At 47.8% G+C, this 21,487-nt stretch overlaps 1 protein-coding gene across 1 annotated transcript in view; it reads right to left on the bottom strand.

The window, feature by feature from the left end:
• TERF2 (telomeric repeat binding factor 2) overlaps positions 1-21,487 on the bottom strand; it is a 663,265-nt gene that overhangs the window by 354,892 nt on the left and 286,886 nt on the right. Inside the window, exon 6 of the mRNA XM_086945762.1 lies at positions 4,340-4,431. Coding sequence (XP_086801888.1) covers positions 4,340-4,431 — 92 coding nt within the window. The remainder of the gene's footprint in view (positions 1-4,339; positions 4,432-21,487) is intronic.

Raw genomic sequence — 21,487 nt, 5'->3', positions numbered from 1 at the left:
GCAATGATCTAAAAATATGGTGGGTATATTCTGCTACGGTGGTGGGCATAGTAACCTTTTGTAGCATCAGTTTATACTGTTAAGTTTTTTGATATCATAAGACTATTAACAATAGAAATATGGTAGTAATTGCAGCACAAGATCAAAGAAAAAGCAGGAGCATTACCGGAGGTAGAAAAATGGGCAAACAATACGAAGCTGAAGATCTCCATCAGACAATCTATATTTCTTTATCTCTATAGATCTACATATCTATATCTGGTAATGCCATAGAGCCTACATTTATGCTCCTGCTTTTTCTTTGATCTTGTTCTGTGATATCTATACTACTATTATAAAGGAAGAACTTTGAACATTTGAGGCGGTTAAACTCGGGAACCACAGCACCAATCCACACACCCGATACATCGGTGTAATTGTCAGAGTGTGCAGATGGACATAGGCTATATAAATTAAAAAAATATAAGTTATTTAAAACATTTACGAGAAAAAAAAAAGTAGTCCCATGGAAGTAGCGCCGGCTGCGACGTGCATGCTGACATCAGGAGAGCGGGGAGGAGCAGCGTCCAGGAGCGCGAGGAGGAGCGGCGGACATGAGCACGGGGAGGAGCGGCGGACAGGCGGGGAGGAGCGGTGGACAGGCTGGGAGGAGTGGAGAGGAGCAGAGGACAGGCGGGGAGGACCGGCGGACCGGTGAACTCAGGAGTGCGGGGAGGTGCGGCGGATGAGGTAAGGCTCCAGGGGACCCACGGACAATGTCGGGCCGGGCGGGGGCGCTGAAGCCAAGGTCGGGACGGGCTGCTACTCCGGGGGAACCACGGACAATGTCGGGGCGGGGGCCCTGAAGCCTGATTGCTCCCAGACAAGGTCGGGACGGGCTGCTAGTATATATATAGCAGAACTAATGCTAAATTTCTAGATCTGGAGATAACAGTATTGGGTGATAAACTAGTGACTACCTTGTTTAGAAAAGAAACTGCAGGTAACACGCTCTTGCATGCAGAAAGCAGCCACCCCCCAATGCTGATTCGTAGTATCCCTTACGGGGAGTTCCTTCGGGCTCGAAGGAACTGCAAAACACAGCTAGACTTCGAAAAGGAATGTGATCTCATGACCAACAGATCCATTGAGAGAGGCTATAGCAAAGACGTTGTGACACTCTCTAGACAGAAGGCAGGTCAATTTACCCAGAGTGAATTGCTGGACTCATCCAGCACAAGACAAGATACCACTCATATCAGGTATATCTCTACCTATAATTCTGGGTCCATCAGGGTCAGACAATTCCTAGCAAAGCATTGGAAAGTACTAAAAACAGAAGAGACCCTTGTTGAAGCAGTACAGAATTTCCCGAGTATCACATTCAGAAAAGGACAGTCCCTTAAGGACAAGTTATGCAGCAATGACACTTTCAGAAAGAAGTAATCTCCATTGGATATCAAGGGATTCTATACCTGCATGGCCTGTAAGGCCTGCAAATTTAGCTGCAATATCAAGAAAGTGTTTTACCCTGTCGAAAATGTAGAAAAATTGATTGACAAACACCTGACTTGCCTCTCAGACCATTGCATTTATGTACTAACATGCCCGTGTTCAAAGAAATATGTGGGTAGCACGATGTTTGCTGCCAAGAAACGGGTGTTAGAACACATGAGAGCGATTCAAAACAAAGACAAACAGTCACCTCTTGCACGCCATTTCGAAGAATTTCATCAAAGTAATCGGGATGTGCTGCGCTTCTTTGCTGTTGATAGGGTACCACCTAGCAATAGAGGAGGCAACAGAATTCGCAAACTACGCCAATTGGAATCACAATATATACTTAATTTAGATTCCAAGATCCCTAAAAGGTTAAATTCTGAGGAAGAGATGGCATGGTTCCTAGGAGAGTAACCGATCATTACTAAGGTCCCTATAACAGCCTAGTTTTACACATCTAGGGTTATATGTCAGCCCTATCCTATTAGGATAAGTGTTATATTTTCTGGGGGCAAAAACTGTGATCCTTGGCTGACTTCCTACGTTCTGTTCTGTTTTGAGATTATTATGAATTACACTGAGTCTAAAATGTCTTCCTTAATGTTTTTAACGTTCACTTTGGTGCACTTGTTTTTAATGTAACAAGCAACGGAGTCATGCCTACTTACATGGTCTGAGGTGTAATTATTGTCTGGAGAATAATTAGCCATGGGTACTTTCTTTTTAGATTGGGACACTATCAATCAAGTGGATTTGAAAAATGAAAAAGGATCATGCTTACACGATTAAGAAGCTTGGATAGATGAAGTGTATGAGCTGTAATACATTTGACCCGGTTGGACCGTAGGAACCAGGGGACTTGAGAAGAACTATTATGACCCACTTGGGTATTGATTTTCAGGCCACATGGCCTCATTATTTTTCGCACATACATTGGTTAGTGTTATGAATTGAGGGTTATTTGTGATTAGATACTTTTGCACTAACTTTATTTCACTTTAGTTTGACTTCTATCCCATTGAATTACTTTGCCACTGGGCACGTTGTAAAAACAATTATGGTCCTACCCATTTGTATGGAGGACTGGGCCTCCACATATGCATATACATGGATTGGCATTATAATTTGAGGGTCAATGTGGATTGGATACTTATGCATTAACTTTTTTAATGTTTACGTGAATCTGATTTCTATCCAACTGATATGTTCTGCCACTTGGCACAGTGTATTAACTATCATGGTCCTATCCACTTGATGACATAACTGGGCTTCCATATATGCCAGACCCTTGAGTTTTTAGCAGGGAGGCTTATCTTGGTGTGTTTAGTTTCACCCCATACCTCGGCAGTGGATATCATAAGACGCATGCTGGGGCGGCCACTGGGCACAACGCATTTTGAACGCTATACGCGTAATGCTTAAATGTTCAATTTATAAAATTTAGCATGCTTCTACTGTTTAGTCAATGGGAAGGACCATTACTAAAGACGTGCATCAAACTATTTGAAATGACAATGGGGTGCTTTACGCCATGCTCGTAATGCTTAAACGCTTAATTTGTCAAATTTAGTACGCCTTTACTGTTTAGTTGATGGGAAGGACCATTACTAAAGACGCGCACCAAACTGTTTGAAATGACCATGGGGTGTTATAAAACAATATAATTTATATTTAGGTTTGTTTGTCTCCTCTGCTAAAATCCACATGTGATCTGAGACACCATGACCCACCAACATCATATGTTTGCTAACCCTCTGTAAGATGGCCGACTCAAAAACTGTGAAAATCAGCCTCTTTTTTGTATGTTTATGTTTGATGTCACGTGCACAAGATATAAGCAATGGCCGTTTAGAAACACTTTACCCGTGAGCAAGGCGGTTGTCCGCCGAAACGCGTAGGGTTTTTTTAAGACTTTATGGTTTGTAATAAACCGTGATTTTGACCACACAGACGGAGTATTAATCTTTATATCCTGTGCAGAGTGCGTGGTACTTTCAAAGTACGTGAAGCAGATAAATATATATATATATATATATATATATATATATATATATATATATATATATATATATATATATATATATATATAGGCTCGTCGGGGTGCCCAAAATTGAGCTGCACTCGAGCACAACACGCTTTTCGCCAGTAAAAGCATTTAATAGGTATACGAAGCTTCATTCGTCAGTTATTGCCAGCGTACGTCTGCCGCCTGACGCGTTTCGTATTTCACTTCTTCAAAGGCAAGGCAGTCGAAGGAAGCAAGCCGGGCCACATCCGCCTTTTCATCTGACGTACACTGGCAATAACTGAGGAATGAAGCTTCGTATACCTATTAAAGGCTTTTACTGGGGAAAAGCGTGTCATGTTCGAGTGCAGCTCAATTTTGGTCACCCCGACGAGCCTTGATATATATATATATGCAAAAAAGAAGGAGAGAACTCTGGGTAGTTCTCAAATTTAGGTGGAAAGCAGCTCCTGTTAAGAGCACTCAACACCAGCGACACTCTAGATCTGCTCCCCTCAAATGTCTGTTTTTTCTATCAAAGTCTTTAAGCATAGGATTTTATATATATATATATATATATATATATATATATATATATATATATATATATATATATATATATATATATATATATATATATATATATATATATATATATCTTTTAGCAAAGACGTTTCAAAACGTCTTTGCTAAAAGGTATTGCTGCGAGGGTGTCCTGAACCTTGCCGCCGGCACCGACTACCGATGCTCCTCTCACTTTGGGACATTTGCTCGTGATATATATATATATATATATATATATATATATATACACAGTAAAAGGTATGGGAAATGCAAAGAATATAAGATACAAACCTTTGAGGCTCAATGAGTTGTTCTTCCATATCAATCTGTTCTGGTTCCAGTGCAAATGTCTGTTCTTTGGCAAGCACAACTTTTTGGGCATGCTGCAAAGAGATAAAAAGAGAGGGTTGAAAAGTGAGTGAAGTTTTAACACAGGTTGAGCTATTATTTCAAAGGGAAATACACAAACTGAAAAGCTCGTAATACCAAACATCTTTGAGAGATAAAAATAAGTGGTTAGTCAGCAAGCTGTGCCAGGTCTCTAAGTGTTCATTCACAAAGAAATGGAACCTTTTCTAGTTCTCACCATTCATGTAAAATCAAAAGAATAACTCAAAATATTTTATCTACTTTATCAAAATCATTTTAGAGTCAATTGTTTTTAGTTGCTTACATTTTAGAATTCTATCCAAGTCAAATAAATTTACCAAACAACAAATATTCATTTAAGACAACCTAATACTATCAATATTTATACATATAATGTGCTACAGCCTTTCATCTCTTGGGTGCCTTGCAAGAAATTGAAATGTGGTATCTGCAGCTCTGTCCAAGAACCCTTCTCAAATGAGCAACACAGGTGCTCACAAATTGCTTTTTGTAGTATGTTCAGCAGTACTACAATAGTACTACTAAAGTACAACAAAATGCTATTAACAAACTTACGGGTATAAATCTTCACCTCCACCTCTCCTACCTTTTATTTGGGGAGATCCTCACACATGTAAGTTTAGTAATTAGTAGTAAATGTGGGAGGGACCAGGGGAGTGGCTGAAAAAAGGGCCATACCTACTACTAAATGATGAGTTTAAGGAGGAGTAAGTGGGTGTTTAGGGATGGATAGGAAGTTGTTTAAGGAGGAATGTGCACCCACCCACAAAACAGTAATCACATTGCTATTCATTAACTGCACTTCTAAATTTACTTCAGCCATAAAGGGTCCCGAAAACATAGTAAATTACTTTGGTTCAGAAGTTCAGAGCTGAAGTAAATCCAGCACAACAGTCAACCCTGGTATCGAAAATATTGGCGGTGGGGATTTAAAATAAAACCTCATCAGAAATAATGTTAAATTAAATGATTTAAAATAGTTAAAAATATAAATGATATATAATAATTTACATGGACTCCAAGTCCTTTTGTCCAAAGCGGTTCATGAGCCGCCAGGCACCTAGCATGGTCCGATCCCAGTGCGCCTCTTCTAGCGTCTAGCCTGTCTCACCTTCTGCAAATTCACCTCAGTCCCAGAGAGCACCTCGTGATTGCCAGCTCGCCGCTCCAGGAACAGCGATAACCAATACAGCGCCACGGTCGCTTACCGCCCACATGCTCATCGGGTCTCTCCGCCAGCTCTCAGGGCTGCCAACTTAGGTCCGTCACTCGGTGCCAGTTTTCGGCGTGTTGCCTCGTCTGCGCGTTGTCCCCACGCCTGAGCTGCCATAGACCTTCACCTCGGGGTAGATTTAGGGCCCCTCGCCATCGCGCAGTGGCAGTCTGCAGGGGTTGTGGCTCTGTAACCCTTGAAGATCTACACGTCAGGTCGCGCCCGCCATCTTGGATCGCCGAAGTACGAGCAGAACAAGAAAGTGCTTCTTGCTCTGCGTTACAGCCTCCTGGGCCACCGACGGATCACCCTCAGGGGCAGCAGGAGTTCCGGCGTAAAATAGGTGACCTGGGGCCCCCTCAGCATATCAGGATTAAATTGCAACTGAGGGAGGTCACGAAGGAGCTCCGAGGTCCGCTGCTCCCTACATAGGTGTCAAGCCACCTAGGCTGCTGTTTACTTGACAGAGCACTAACATTTAGGAGCAACTTTATTTTTAAAGATATCTTGCAACAAACATCTAAACCTATGATACAATGTCTTCAAAATTAAAAAAGTGTATTTCATTTCATGCAGAAGTGTTTTACCTTAGAGCGTGATCATATCAGTATACTAAGAAGTATTTTTTTTAAAGTGATACTTTTAAAAAATAAATACTCATGACTCTCTCCACTCTGACAACAATAGCAATAGTGAACTAAGCGGCACATCAATTGCCATGTGGACCTCTCTAGGTGGCCTCTGTTGTAAATATATATGGACATCATAGTTTTTAAATCTAACACAGAAGAAGGTTTTGTACGGCACACCACTTGAACTCATGTATTTCAAGGTGCTCTTATATGTAATAATGAAGAAAAATGAGGCAAAGTGAAATAAAACAAATGCCTAGGATCACACGGTTTGGTCAAATGGGGAAACGGGTACTGATTCCCGGGTTTACTGGTTTACCATTGTGCAATTCTATTTAATTCCAATTCAATAATCCTGTTACTTCCTTTGGACACTTGACTTTTCCAAGAAGTGAGGGCAAGCAGAGAAGGCTTACCCCAAGGTGCGATGGAGAGATTCAGGTACAGCATATAACACAGTATTGACAAATCTATGACTCTCCTAGAGACTAGGGGCTTAATTTAGAGGTTAGAATGGAATGAAACCCTAGAATAACTCCATAATGTTCTGTCAACACCAAGTACGTGCTTCACTTTCCTAACGCCCACCTCAGACCCCCCTCCCTCGCCCCGCCCCCCCTGCTCGCATCAATGCAGCCCTCGGGCACACCACAGATCATACTTTTAGGCCCATGGGAGAACGTTTGTGATAACCCATGGTATAGATGTTATGGGGACATGGAAAAGTAGCACAGACCGACCAAGATATCTAATCTAATGTGGAGACCAGTACTTGAGTGCATGAATTAAAACATTAGAGGCCTAACATGACCACTTAGACTGAGAGCCCTGAATCTGGTGGAAAAGAACCATCTCCTCCACCATAGGAGATTGGACAACTGGACTAACAAAACAAACATTAAAAAAGATTGTAGAAATACTGAATGGAGGCTCAATGGGGTTGAAGGGGAGGGATAGTTTTCAAGTTAATAAAGTATTTCTATTTAAAGACAAAGCAAAGAATTGCTATACTCAGAAGACACAATCTTTGCCTGCCTTGTTCACTGTCCCTTATTTCCTTTAAGGATGATCGTCTTTAATTCTCTGAATTAAATTCACATGTTTTTCATTTATATTTCAGAGGTTTTTATGCCAAAATATTCATTTTTTTCCTCTCTTGAGCTGTCTTCTTGGTTTCAACGCCCACACTTGTAGAGTACACTGTACGTCACTTTACTTTAATTGAATCCACAGCTATCCTAGAGCTATATGGTCAACAGAAGAGTGGCAACTGGGAATGTTGCCTTTATCATCCTTCTTACTGAAATCCAGATGAGGTGAATGGTAAGGTATGGCTAGCTATTAAGAATACTAAAAGTTGCCCCTAGGCAGAGGATGCGACCTTCAGCCATGGCGGCTACTTCTCCACCTGCCTGGAAAGCAAACGAGTAGGGCCTTCACACTCTATCCAAACCCTCTACCATTAACTCTCTCTGTCCCAAAATGCCGGCATCATCATTTCAGGTCTGGGCCCTTTTTTATTAGGTCGAGGACCGTCGCACTGCGTAGCAGTGGGCGGTGCCCGAGATTTAATGTTTCTTAGAGGGGGCTTGGAACCCGCCCCTCTTCTCCATTGGCTGGCTTCCTACATGGAGGCCAGCCATTGGAGGAGAGGGGCATCACTCCCTTTAAGCCCCGTCTTTTTCGGATTCGGGGGCGTGTTTTTTGCGTTCTTTCTATCTGTGACGTCATCCGTCACTCAGCAAAAAACACGCCCCCGATTCCGAAAATTTCAGACCTTTGCGGCTGCCATTTTTAGGGCTCGGGCCTACCGTCCCACTGCGCCAGCAGTGGGCGTGGCCTAAGAGTCCTTTTCTCAGGGCTCCCGAAAACGTACCCAACGAATTCCAGGCTGCTCGTGGTTTTTCGTGGTTTTTTTCTCTAGCTGCATTGCCATTGGCCTTCGTGTACATGTGCTTTAGAAACAGAACACGCAATAGGCCATAGGCGGGCGAGTAGCTCCACCTATGGCCTACTGGTGTCTGTTACGCGCACCAGAAGGCCATATGTTTTGAATTATCGCAGCTTGACGACCGTGATAATTCAAAACATATGCCAGTAGTGGCGCGCGCGCGCGCACCACTGCAGGCTTTTTTTTTTTTACAATTGGATCGCTTTCGCGATCCGTTGAAGTGCTGCTTGTTAGCTTTTGCACCCTGCCATTCCCCAGAGCCCAACCCCAAGTAAAATTTCCCAGAGACAGCACCTACTGACGTTCTATGCATCCAGGCTCAATTATTGTCCTATAGTCTCAGCAACGTGAAACTTTCTCTCTTGTACTCTGCTGGGCGCCCTTCATGGGCAAAATGTTCAGTAATCCACAATCCATGTGTTGGACCCGGCCTCATGGCGTGGTCCTCGCTGATCTCCGCAGCCCAGATCTACGGGTGGAACTGATTCCCGTCCACCCCGAACTGTACATGACACTCCTACACTGGACCTGAGACGATCCCCAGACCGCGTGCCTGCACCCGTGCACGTGAGAATCAGACTCCATGTTTGGCCACCTCGGCCGGCCGTCCGCCTTCTTTCCTTTCGCGAAAGCAGAAGGATTACCCAGCAGGCTGCCGACGACGCATATTAGGGATTCTACCCTCACAACCTTGAAAAAGCCCTGGCGCAAATCGCCACAGGGGCGAAACACGTGTCGGCTGTTCATGTTTTTATCTAAATTAATAAAGAGCAATTTTTCTACACAATATGGACTTTTGACTCTGACTATATGAACAAGGACTCAGCCTAAGGATATCAAGAATTGATGCTAAACACACTCATTACCCCCTTTTTAACTTTATTGTTCAAAAACTCAAGAGGTCCAGAGTTTTTTTGAGTGTGTTTTCATTACAAAAAATATGTGAAAACTGATATGGACTTGGACTTTCCTGTGGACCACTTTCTCTCTCTAGAAACGCAGAGTGAGTGAGTGCAGCAGAGTGTGAGTGAGTGCTGCAGAGTGTGAGTGAGTGCTGCAGAGTGAGAGTGTGTGCAGAGTGAGTGTGTGCAGAATGAGAGTGAGTGCTGCAGAGTGAGAGTGAGTGCAGAGTGTGTGCAGAGTGAGTGCAGAGTGTGTGCAGAGTGAGTGTGTGCAGAAAGTGCTGCAGAGTGAGAGTGTGTACAGAGTGAGAGTGTGTGCAGAGTGAGAGTGAGTGCAAAGTGAGAGTGAGTGCAGAGTGAGTGCAGAGTGAGAGTGAGTGCAGAGTGAGAGGAAATGCAGAGTGAGTGCAGAGTGTTGCAGAGTGAGAGTGTGTGCAGAGTCAGAGTGTGTGCAGAGTGAGTGCAGAGTGAGAGTGAGTGCAGAGTGAGAGTGAGTGCAGAGTGAGAGTGAGTGCAGAGTGAGAGTGTGTGCAGAGTGAGAGTGAGTGCAGAGTGAGAGTGAGTGCAGAGTGAGAGTGAGTGCAGCAGAGTGTGAGTGAGTGTTGCAGAGTGTGAGTGAGTGCTGCAGAGTGTGAGTGGATGCAGAGTGTGAGTGTGTGCAGAGTGAGAGTGAGTGCAGAGTGAGTGCTGCAGAGTGAGAGTGAGTGCTGCAGAGTGAGAGTGAGTGCAGAGTGAGTGCAAAGTGAGTGCAGAGTGAGTGCAGAGTGAGTGCAAAGTGAGAGTGAGTGCAGAGTGTGTGCAGAGTGAGTGTGTGCATAAAGTGCTGCAGAGTGAGAGTGTGTACAGAGTGAGAGTGTGTGCAGAGTGAGTGCAAAGTGAGAGTGAGTGCAAAGTGAGAGTGAGTGCAGAGTGAGAGTGAGTGCAGAGTGAGAGTGAGTGCAGAGTGAGAGGAAATGCAGAGTGAGTGCAGAGTGTTGCAGAGTGAGAGTGTGTGCAGAGTCAGAGTGTGTGCAGAGTGAGAGTGAGTGCAGAGTGAGAGTGAGTGCAGAGGGAGAGTAAGTGCAGAGTGAGAGTGTGTGCAGAGTGAGAGTGAGTGCAGAGTGAGAGTGAGTGCAGAGTGAGAGTGAGTGCAGCAGAGTGTGAGTGAGTGTTGCAGAGTGTGAGTGAGTGCTGCAGAGTGTGAGTGGATGCAGAGTGTGAGTGTGTGCAGAGTGAGAGTGAGTGCAGAGTGAGTGCTGCAGAGTGAGAGTGAGTGCAGAGTGAGTGCAGAGTGAGTGCAAAGTGAGAGTGAGTGCAGAGTGAGTGCAGAGTGAGTGTAAAGTGAGAGTGAGTGCAGAGTGAGTGCAGAGTGAGAGTGAGTGCAGAGTGAGAGTGAGTGCAGAGTGAGAGTGAGTGCTGCAGAGTGAGAGTGAGTGTAGAGTGAGTGCAGAGTGTTGCAGAGTGAGAGTGTGTGCAGAGTGAGAGTGAAAACAGAGTGAGAGTGAAAACAGAGTGAGAGTGAGTGCAGAGTGAGAGTGAGTGCTGCAGAGTGAGAGTGAGTGCAGAGTGAGAGTGAGTGCAGAGTGAGAGTGAGTGCAGAGTGAGAGTGAGTGCAGAGTGAGAGTGAGTGCAGAGTGAGAGTGAGTGCAGAATGAGTGCAGAATGAGTGCAGACTGAGTGCAGAGTGAGAGTGAATGCAGCAGAGTGCGAGTGTGTTCAGAGTGTGTGCAGAGTGAGTGCAGAGTGAGTGCAGAATGAGTCCAGAGTGAGAGTGAGAGTGAGTGAAGAGAGTGCTGCAGAGTGTGAGTGAGTGCTGCAGAGTGCAGAGTGAGTGCAGAGTGTGTGCAGAATGAGTGCAGAGTGAGTGCAGAGTGTGTGCAGAGTGAGAGTGAGTGCTGCAGAGTGAGTGCTGCAGAGTGAGTGCTGCAGAGTGTGAGTGAGTGCTGCAGAGTGTGAGTGAGTGCTGCAGAGTGTGAGTGCTGCAGAGTGTGAGAGAGTGCAGAGTGAGAGCAGAGTGAATGCAGAATGAGTGCAGAGTGTGAGTGAGTGCAGAATGAGAGTGAGTGCAGAATAACTGCTCATGACTCTCTCCACTCTGACAACAATAGCAATAGTGAACTAAGCGGCACATCAATTGCCATGTGGACCTCTCTAGGTGGCCTCTGTTGTAAATATATATGGACATCATAGTTTTTAAATCTAACACAGAAGAAGGTTTTGTACGGCACACCACTTGAACTCATGTATTTCAAGGTGCTCTTATATGTAATAATGAAGAAAAATGAGGCAAAGTGAAATAAAACAAATGCCTAGGATCACACGGTTTGGTCAAATGGGGAAACGGGTACTGATTCCCGGGTTTACTGGTTTACCATTGTGCAATTCTATTTAATTCCAATTCAATAATCCTGTTACTTCCTTTGGACACTTGACTTTTCCAAGAAGTGAGGGCAAGCAGAGAAGGCTTACCCCAAGGTGCGATGGAGAGATTCAGGTACAGCATATAACACAGTATTGACAAATCTATGACTCTCCTAGAGACTAGGGGCTTAATTTAGAGGTTAGAATGGAATGAAACCCTAGAATAACTCCATAATGTTCTGTCAACACCAAGTACGTGCTTCACTTTCCTAACGCCCACCTCAGACCCCCCTCCCTCGCCCCGCCCCCCCTGCTCGCATCAATGCAGCCCTCGGGCACACCACAGATCATACTTTTAGGCCCATGGGAGAACGTTTGTGATAACCCATGGTATAGATGTTATGGGGACATGGAAAAGTAGCACAGACCGACCAAGATATCTAATCTAATGTGGAGACCAGTACTTGAGTGCATGAATTAAAACATTAGAGGCCTAACATGACCACTTAGACTGAGAGCCCTGAATCTGGTGGAAAAGAACCATCTCCTCCACCATAGGAGATTGGACAACTGGACTAACAAAACAAACATTAAAAAAGATTGTAGAAATACTGAATGGAGGCTCAATGGGGTTGAAGGGGAGGGATAGTTTTCAAGTTAATAAAGTATTTCTATTTAAAGACAAAGCAAAGAATTGCTATACTCAGAAGACACAATCTTTGCCTGCCTTGTTCACTGTCCCTTATTTCCTTTAAGGATGATCGTCTTTAATTCTCTGAATTAAATTCACATGTTTTTCATTTATATTTCAGAGGTTTTTATGCCAAAATATTCATTTTTTTCCTCTCTTGAGCTGTCTTCTTGGTTTCAACGCCCACACTTGTAGAGTACACTGTACGTCACTTTACTTTAATTGAATCCACAGCTATCCTAGAGCTATATGGTCAACAGAAGAGTGGCAACTGGGAATGTTGCCTTTATCATCCTTCTTACTGAAATCCAGATGAGGTGAATGGTAAGGTATGGCTAGCTATTAAGAATACTAAAAGTTGCCCCTAGGCAGAGGATGCGACCTTCAGCCATGGCGGCTACTTCTCCACCTGCCTGGAAAGCAAACGAGTAGGGCCTTCACACTCTATCCAAACCCTCTACCATTAACTCTCTCTGTCCCAAAATGCCGGCATCATCATTTCAGGTCTGGGCCCTTTTTTATTAGGTCGAGGACCGTCGCACTGCGTAGCAGTGGGCGGTGCCCGAGATTTAATGTTTCTTAGAGGGGGCTTGGAACCCGCCCCTCTTCTCCATTGGCTGGCTTCCTACATGGAGGCCAGCCATTGGAGGAGAGGGGCATCACTCCCTTTAAGCCCCGTCTTTTTCGGATTCGGGGGCGTGTTTTTTGCGTTCTTTCTATCTGTGACGTCATCCGTCACTCAGCAAAAAACACGCCCCCGATTCCGAAAATTTCAGACCTTTGCGGCTGCCATTTTTAGGGCTCGGGCCTACCGTCCCACTGCGCCAGCAGTGGGCGTGGCCTAAGAGTCCTTTTCTCAGGGCTCCCGAAAACGTACCTAACGAATTCCAGGCTGCTCGTGGTTTTTCGTGGTTTTTTTCTCTAGCTGCATTGCCATTGGCCTTCGTGTACATGTGCTTTAGAAACAGAACACGCAATAGGCCATAGGCGGGCGAGTAGCTCCACCTATGGCCTACTGGTGTCTGTTACGCGCACCAGAAGGCCATATGTTTTGAATTATCGCAGCTTGACGACCGTGATAATTCAAAACATATGCCAGTAGTGGCGCGCGCGCGCGCACCACTGCAGGCTTTTTTTTTTTTACAATTGGATCGCTTTCGCGATCCGTTGAAGTGCTGCTTGTTAGCTTTTGCACCCTGCCATTCCCCAGAGCCCAACCCCAAGTAAAATTTCCCAGAGACAGCACCTACTGACGTTCTATGCATCCAGGCTCAATTATTGTCCTATAGTCTCAGCAACGTGAAACTTTCTCTCTTGTACTCTGCTGGGCGCCCTTCATGGGCAAAATGTTCAGTAATCCACAATCCATGTGTTGGACCCGGCCTCGTGGCGTGGTCCTCGCTGATCTCCGCAGCCCAGATCTACGGGTGGAACTGATTCCCGTCCACCCCGAACTGTACATGACACTCCTACACTGGACCTGAGACGATCCCCAGACCGCGTGCCTGCACCCGTGCACGTGAGAATCAGACTCCATGTTTGGCCACCCCGGCCGGCCGGCCGCCTTCTTTCCTTTCGCGAAAGCAGAAGGATTACCCAGCAGGCTGCCGACGACGCATATTAGGGATTCTACCCTCACAACCTTGAAAAAGCCCTGGCGCAAATCGCCACAGGGGCGAAACACGTGTCGGCTGTTCATGTTTTTATCTAAATTAATAAAGAGCAATTTTTCTACACAATATGGACTTTTGACTCTGACTATATGAACAAGGACTCAGCCTAAGGATATCAAGAATTGATGCTAAACACACTCATTACCCCCTTTTTAACTTTATTGTTCAAAAACTCAAGAGGTCCAGAGTTTTTTTGAGTGTGTTTTCATTACAAAAAATATGTGAAAACTGATATGGACTTGGACTTTCCTGTGGACCACTTTCTCTCTCTAGAAACGCAGAGTGAGTGAGTGCAGCAGAGTGTGAGTGAGTGCTGCAGAGTGTGAGTGAGTGCTGCAGAGTGAGAGTGTGTGCAGAGTGAGTGTGTGCAGAATGAGAGTGAGTGCTGCAGAGTGAGAGTGAGTGCAGAGTGTGTGCAGAGTGAGTGCAGAGTGTGTGCAGAGTGAGTGTGTGCAGAAAGTGCTGCAGAGTGAGAGTGTGTACAGAGTGAGAGTGTGTGCAGAGTGAGAGTGAGTGCAAAGTGAGAGTGAGTGCAGAGTGCAGAGTGAGTGCAGAGTGAGAGTGAGTGCAGAGTGAGAGGAAATGCAGAGTGAGTGCAGAGTGTTGCAGAGTGAGAGTGTGTGCAGAGTCAGAGTGTGTGCAGAGTGAGAGTGAGTGCAGAGTGAGAGTGAGTGCAGAGTGAGAGTGAGTGCAGAGTGAGAGTGAGTGCAGAGTGAGAGTGAGTGCAGAGTGAGAGTGTGTGCAGAGTGAGAGTGAGTGCAGAGTGAGAGTGAGTGCAGAGTGAGAGTGAGTGCAGCAGAGTGTGAGTGAGTGTTGCAGAGTGTGAGTGAGTGCTGCAGAGTGTGAGTGGATGCAGAGTGTGAGTGTGTGCAGAGTGAGAGTGAGTGCAGAGTGAGTGCTGCAGAGTGAGAGTGAGTGCAGAGTGAGTGCAAAGTGAGTGCAGAGTGAGTGCAGAGTGAGTGCAAAGTGAGAGTGAGTGCAGAGTGAGTGCAGAGTGAGTGCAAAGTGAGAGTGAGTGCAGAGTGTGTGCAGAGTGAGTGTGTGCATAAAGTGTTGCAGAGTGAGAGTGTGTGCAGAGTCAGAGTGTGTGCAGAGTGAGAGTGAGTGCAGAGTGAGAGTGAGTGCAGATTGAGAGTGAGTGCAGAGTGAGAGTGAGTGCAGAGTGAGAGTGTGTGCAGAGTGAGAGTGAGTGCAGAGTGAGAGTGAGTGCAGAGTGAGTGAGTGCAGCAGAGTGTGAGTGAGTGTTGCAGAGTGTGAGTGAGTGCTGCAGAGTGTGAGTGGATGCAGAGTGTGAGTGGATGCAGAGTGTGAGTGTGTGCAGAGTGAGAGTGAGTGCAGAGTGAGTGCTGCAGAGTGAGAGTGAGTGCTGCAGAGTGAGAGTGAGTGCAGAGTGAGTGCAAAGTGAGTGCAGAGTGAGTGCAAAGTGAGAGTGAGTGCAGAGTGTGTGCAGAGTGTGTGCAGAGTGAGTGTGTGCATAAAGTGCTGCAGAGTGAGAGTGTGTACAGAGTGAGAGTGTGTGCAGAGTGAGTGCAAAGTGAGAGTGAGTGCAAAGTGAGAGTGAGTGCAGAGTGAGAGTGAGTGCAGAGTGAGAGTGAGTGCAGAGTGAGAGGAAATGCAGAGTGAGTGCAGAGTGTTGCAGAGTGAGAGTGTGTGCAGAGTCAGAGTGTGTGCAGAGTGAGAGTGAGTGCAGAGTGAGAGTGAGTGCAGAGGGAGAGTGAGTGCAGAGTGAGAGTGTGTGCAGAGTGAGAGTGAGTGCAGAGTGAGAGTGAGTGCAGAGTGAGAGTGAGTGCAGCAGAGTGTGAGTGAGTGTTGCAGAGTGTGAGTGAGTGCTGCAGAGTGTGAGTGGATGCAGAGTGTGAGTGTGTGCAGAGTGAGAGTGAGTGCAGAGTGAGTGCTGCAGAGTGAGAGTGAGTGCAGAGTGAGTGCAAAGTGAGTGCAGAGTGAGTGCAGAGTGAGTGCAGAGTGAGTGCAAAGTGAGAGTGAGTGCAGAGTGAGTGCAGAGTGAGTGTAAAGTGAGAGTGAGTGCAGAGTGAGTGCAGAGTGAGAGTGAGTGCAGAGTGAGAGTGAGTGCTGCAGAGTGAGAGTGAGTGTAGAGTGAGTGCAGAGTGTTGCAGAGTGAGAGTGTGTGCAGAGTGAGAGTGAAAACAGAGTGAGAGTGAAAACAGAGTGAGAGTGAGTGCAGAGTGAGAGTGAGTGCTGCAGAGTGAGAGTGAGTGCAGAGTGAGAGTGAGTGCAGAGTGAGAGTGAGTGCAGAGTGAGAGTGAGTGCAGAGTGAGAGTGAGTGCAGAGTGAGAGTGAGTGCAGAATGAGTGCAGAATGAGTGCAGACTGAGTGCAGAGTGAGAGTGAATGCAGCAGAGTGCGAGTGTGTTCAGAGTGTGTGCAGAGTGAGTGCAGAGTGAGTGCAGAATGAGTCCAGAGTGAGAGTGAGAGTGAGTGAAGAGAGTGCTGCAGAGTGTGAGTGAGTGCTGCAGAGTGCAGAGTGAGTGCAGAGTGTGTGCAGAATGAGTGCAGAGTGAGTGCAGAGTGTGTGCAGAGTGAGAGTGAGTGCTGCAGAGTGAGTGCTGCAGAGTGAGTGCTGCAGAGTGTGAGTGAGTGCTGCAGAGTGTGAGTGAGTGCTGCAGAGTGTGAGTGCTGCAGAGTGTGAGAGAGTGCAGAGTGAGAGTGCAGAGTGAGAGCAGAGTGAATGCAGAATGAGTGCAGAGTGTGAGTGAGTGCAGAATGAGAGTGAGTGCAGAATAACTGCAGAGTGAGTGCAGAATAACTGCAGAGTGAGTGCAGAATAACTGCAGAGTGAGTGCAGAGTGAGTGCAGAATGACTGCGGAGTAAGAGTGAGTCTCAGCGCAGGAAAAGACTACACACATAAGACCAAACACATACCACACACACACACACACACACACACCCCACTCTCACCACCACACACACCACCACACACTCACCACCACACACGCAACTATACACACACACACACCACCAGCTGTCACTGCACACTTTCACCGGGCACAAACACCACCAGCCGTCAGTACACGCTTTCACCGGGCACAAACACCATCAGCTGTCAGTGCAGGCTTCCACCAGGCACACAACACCAGACATCAGTGCACGCTTTCACCAGGCACACACACCTCCAGCCGTCTGTGCATGCTTTTACCGGGCACACACACCACCAGCCATCAGTGCACGCTTCCACCAAGCACACACACCTCCAGCCGGCAGTGCACGCTTCAACCAAGCACACACACCACCAGCCATCAGTGCACAATTTCTACAGACACACACACCACCAGTGCACACATCAATTGTTAATGCATCCACAATTAACTATTGTAGCAATCGTAGTATGGTGCACTTTACTTTTAAACATATTCATCTAAAGCGCAGCATGCCACCATTGCTACAATTCCAATCCAACCCACATATTTCCACTATACACCACATGCATACACTCCATAACACATGGCTAAAAGACATTGCCATTTACAATGCCATTAGCTCTAACTCAAATAAATCAGAGACCTATTGCATTTCTAATGCTTGTTTTTGTTGTTGAACAGCAAAGGGCATGGTCATGGTACGCTCTCGATGATCAGCCTTGTTCAAGTATTGGTCACTTCCTCTTCTTTGTGCCTCTGAGACCCCAGTACTGCGGAGATCTTTCTGTCCCTCCCATGCCCACCCCCCCTCCCCCTCTCGCTGCCATGAAGATGTCCGCTATGGAGGCCCGTGACCCAGGGACCGAAGCCACTGCATCTTTCGCCATTATGGAATCTTTACCCGACTGCCCAGGCTCACCACATTTTGGCAGCAGCAGCTTTCAGACTCCGGCGCTGCAACCCCTTCCTTCCGCTTTTTTGATCAAGGAAATCCCGATCCTCATGCAGCCACTGATCTCCCAGGTCGCTCCTGCGTCTATTGATTCTTCGGCAGCATGTTCCTGGGAAGCCGGGTAAAGTGAGGCTGAGAGCGGCTGCTGAGGCCACTCGATACAAAGCACGCCATAATGCACGGCCTGAGGCAGTCTCCAGCAAGATTGAACACTGTCTCCAAAGATGCATCTCCACACGTCTACAGCTACAGCAGCCGCTGCTCATGCCTGGTTGAAGGCACTGCCTCTTCTCTCCTGCTGTCAGACAAAAACTCGCTAGGAGGGAGCAAAGCGCTCTGCCTGCTCACATGATCGCCATCTTGCCTCAAGATGTCCGATTTTAAGGTCTATTTCAATTAATACAGCTTCAGGCCTTCCGCGCTGGATGATTCTGAGCATCATGCCTGCCCTCAGCCCCTGCGCCCAGAGTCCGCCAGGAGGCACCGGAGAGGGGAGCGGGGCACCTCCAGCCGCCCCTGGGCACCATGGCAGAGGAGAGGAACAAGAGAGCCCTGCAGGAGATCATCTAGAGGCCGGGGAACAACGTGTGCACCGACTGCCAAGCCCCCGGTAGTGACCCACTCCTGGCGAGCCCGGCCAGGGTGTCCTGACTGTGATCTGCTGCTCCTGCCTGGGCGTGTCCTGCGGATGGCTGAGCTGCCACTGTCTGGGGGGGGGGGGTCCGCTGCACCTGCCCGGGTGTGTGCCCTGCTCTGCCTGGCCTTGTGTCCTGCCAATGCTCCTGCTGGTATATGTGTCCTGGCACGACCCCTGTGGGTGCTTCTGGGAAGCAGGCACCCTGCCTCCTCTTCTTCCGTCTTTTCTGGTGTTTGCTGCTTGTCCGTCCTGTGGCTCACTGTCTGTCCTGTCACCTCCTCCCTGTTGTCTACCTGTAAGTGTAAACCCTCCTCTGACTTGCTTCCTTTTAACTCTCTCCTCTTTGGCAGTGTGTTTTGTGTACTTCTCCTGCCTGCTCGTTCCTGACTCCCGACTTTGGGTTCTCATGCATGCCTCCTCATGCGTGCCGTCTGTGCCCTCATGCATGCTGTCTGTGCCCTCATGCCCGCTGTCTGTGCCCTCATGCCCGCTGTCTGTGCCCTCATGCCTGCTGTCTGTGCCCTCATGCCTCCTGTCTGTTTCCTCATGCTTCCTGTCTGTGCCCTCATGCTCTTGCCTCTGTCTGTGCCCTCACGCTTCCTGTCTGTGCCCTCATGCTTCCTGTCTGTGCCCTCATGCTTCCTGTCTGTGCCGCCATCCCTCCTGTCTGTGCCGCCGTGCCTCCTGTCTGTGCCGCCGTGCCTCCTGTCTGTGCCGCCATGCCTCCTGTCTGTGCCGCCATGCCTCCTGTCTGTGCCGCCATGCCTCCTGTCTGTGCCGCCATGCCTCCTGTCTGTGCCGCAATGCCCCCTGTATGTGCCGCCATGCCTCCTGTCTGTGCCGCCATGCCTCCTGTCTGTGCCGCCATGCCTCATGTCTGTGCCGCCATGCCTCCTGTCTGTGCCTCCATGCCTCCTGTCTGTGTCCCCATGCCTCCTGTCTGTGCTCTCATGCTTCTTATTTGTGCCCTTATGCCTCCTGTCTGTGTCCCCATGCCTCCGATCTGTGCTCTCATGCCTCCTGTCTGTGCCCTCATGCCTCCTGTCTGTGCCCTCATGCCTCCTGTCTGTGCCCTTATGCCTCCTGTCTGTGCCCTCATGCCTTTTGTTGACTTCATTCTTCCTGTCTGTGCCCTCATGCCTCCTGTCTCTGCCGTCATCCTTGAAGTCTCATGTGTGGACACTCACGCCTGATGTCACTGATATCACTCATTGTCTATGCCGTCTATGAATCTTCTGTCTGCTCTCTCCTGCACCCCCTCCCCCCTCGTGTTTTAGTCCGTGAGCTCCCTGACTGTTCCTCCTCCCTCGTCCTGTCTTTGTGTTAACCAGCCCCCCATGTGTGTCAACTGCCCCCCCCCCCCACCCACCATGTGTGCATCTAGTGTCTCCTGTCTGCATGTCTCGGTACCCGGGTGCATCAGGACACATGGCACTGCTGCAGCAGGGAGCGGCGTCACTGCACGTCTTGGGCGGACCTTGCCCCCCCCCCCCGGGCGGAGGGTGTGTGTGGGTAGAGCCTGGTACCAGCCAGGACAGCCACGGTCTCCCTTTAATGGTGGCGCTCCCAGTTGCCAATAATGCCTTCTCCGCATCTTCCTGGGGTCTTAGGTGGCGGCAGCGGCTGCCCGCGCAGCTCCGAGATGACAATGACATCAGCGCTGTGCCAGCCCCTCCCGGGCTCCACGACGCGCCCCTCCCATGTCTCTCCCACCACACTCGATGCCTTTACCAATGTTTCAGCAGTCACCTTTGTTTGGAAACATTTTTGGATTTTGATTCTTTCGGTTTGGGTCTCCCAGGTTCTATTTTATCTGTGGTATAAGTTTATGTTCATTTGTCCTGACCTTTGACCTATGTTTTTACCCTTTAGGCTCCGACCTTTGAATTTGACTTTGAACTTGTGCTTATAACCAACCAATGCCATTTGCTTTCTGTTATCTGGTTCTGATTTGTGACAGGCGCCTGCGTTGACCTAGTCGCGACCGCTCTGTCTGCGTGTGGGTCTCTCTGTGTGTGTGTGTGGTGCTCTGTGTGTGTGTGTGTGTGTGTGTGTGTGTGAGTGGGCTGGGCTCTGTGTGTGTGTGTGGGGCTCGCTGTGTGTGTGTGTGTGGGGGGGGGCTCGCTGTGTGTGTGTGTGTGGCTTGCTGTGTGTGTGTGTGGGGGGGCTCTCTGTGTGTGTGTGGGGGGGGATCTGTGTGTGTGCGTGTGGGGGGGCTCTGTGTGTGTGTGGGGGGCTCAGTGTGTGGGGGGCTCTGTGTGTGTGTGGGGCTCTGTGTGTGGGGGGGGCTCTGTGTGTGTGGTGGGCTCTCTGTGTGGGCTCTGTGTGTGTGTGTGTGGGGCTCTGTGTGTGTGTGGGGGGCTCTGCGTGTGTGTGTGTGTGTGTGGGGCTCGCTGTGTGTGTGTGGGGGGGGTGCTCGCTGTGTGTGTGTGTGTGGTGCTCTGTGTGTGTGGAGCTCTGTGTGTGTGGGTGGGGCTCTGTGTGTGTCGGTGGGGCTCTGTGTGTGTGGGGGGGTCTGTGTGTGTGTGGGGGTCTGTGTGTGTGTGGGGGTCTGTGTGGGTGTGTGGGTCTGTGTGTGTGTGGCTGTGTGTGTGTGTTTGTATGGCTCTGTGTCCGCAAATACTCTCTACTACTCTCTAATGCTCACCTATTGCCATTGTAAATGACAATACCATTTATTAATGTTTTTTTTTTAAATGTCATGAGCAATGCCAATAGCTCTACCTTTAATAATGCAGAGACCATTGCATTGTAAATGCTTGTTTTACATATGCTTGCAATAACAAAATGAGCATTTACAATGCAATAGGTCTCGCAATTGCGAGTTTTGGTGCTATTGGCATTGTAAATGACAATGCCTTTTATAAAAAATTAAAAGGCATTGTCATTTACAATACCAAAAGCAACACCTATTGCATTGCAGAGCATGGTGTCCGTGAAGCGGGCACAGTCCTCATTAAAGTAAAAAAAAGAAAGGAAGCGCAATGTCCCTGAATGGGACGCAGCACTCATGACTAAAGTTAATTAAAAAAATAATGAACCCGAGCGCTGTATCCTTGAAGCGGGCGCCGCGCTTGGTATTACAGTTAAAAATATAATAAAATAAACCGGTATTAAATTAAAAAAATATATATTAATAAACAGAGCGTGGTGTCTCTGAAGCGGGAGCCACGCTCAGTATT

Source organism: Lissotriton vulgaris, chromosome 12 (genome assembly GCF_964263255.1).
Source record: "Lissotriton vulgaris chromosome 12, aLisVul1.2, whole genome shotgun sequence".
NCBI lineage: Eukaryota > Metazoa > Chordata > Amphibia > Caudata > Salamandridae > Lissotriton > Lissotriton vulgaris.
The sequence above is the reverse complement of the archived record's forward strand: the minus strand, read 5'-3'. Positions and strand labels throughout refer to the sequence as shown.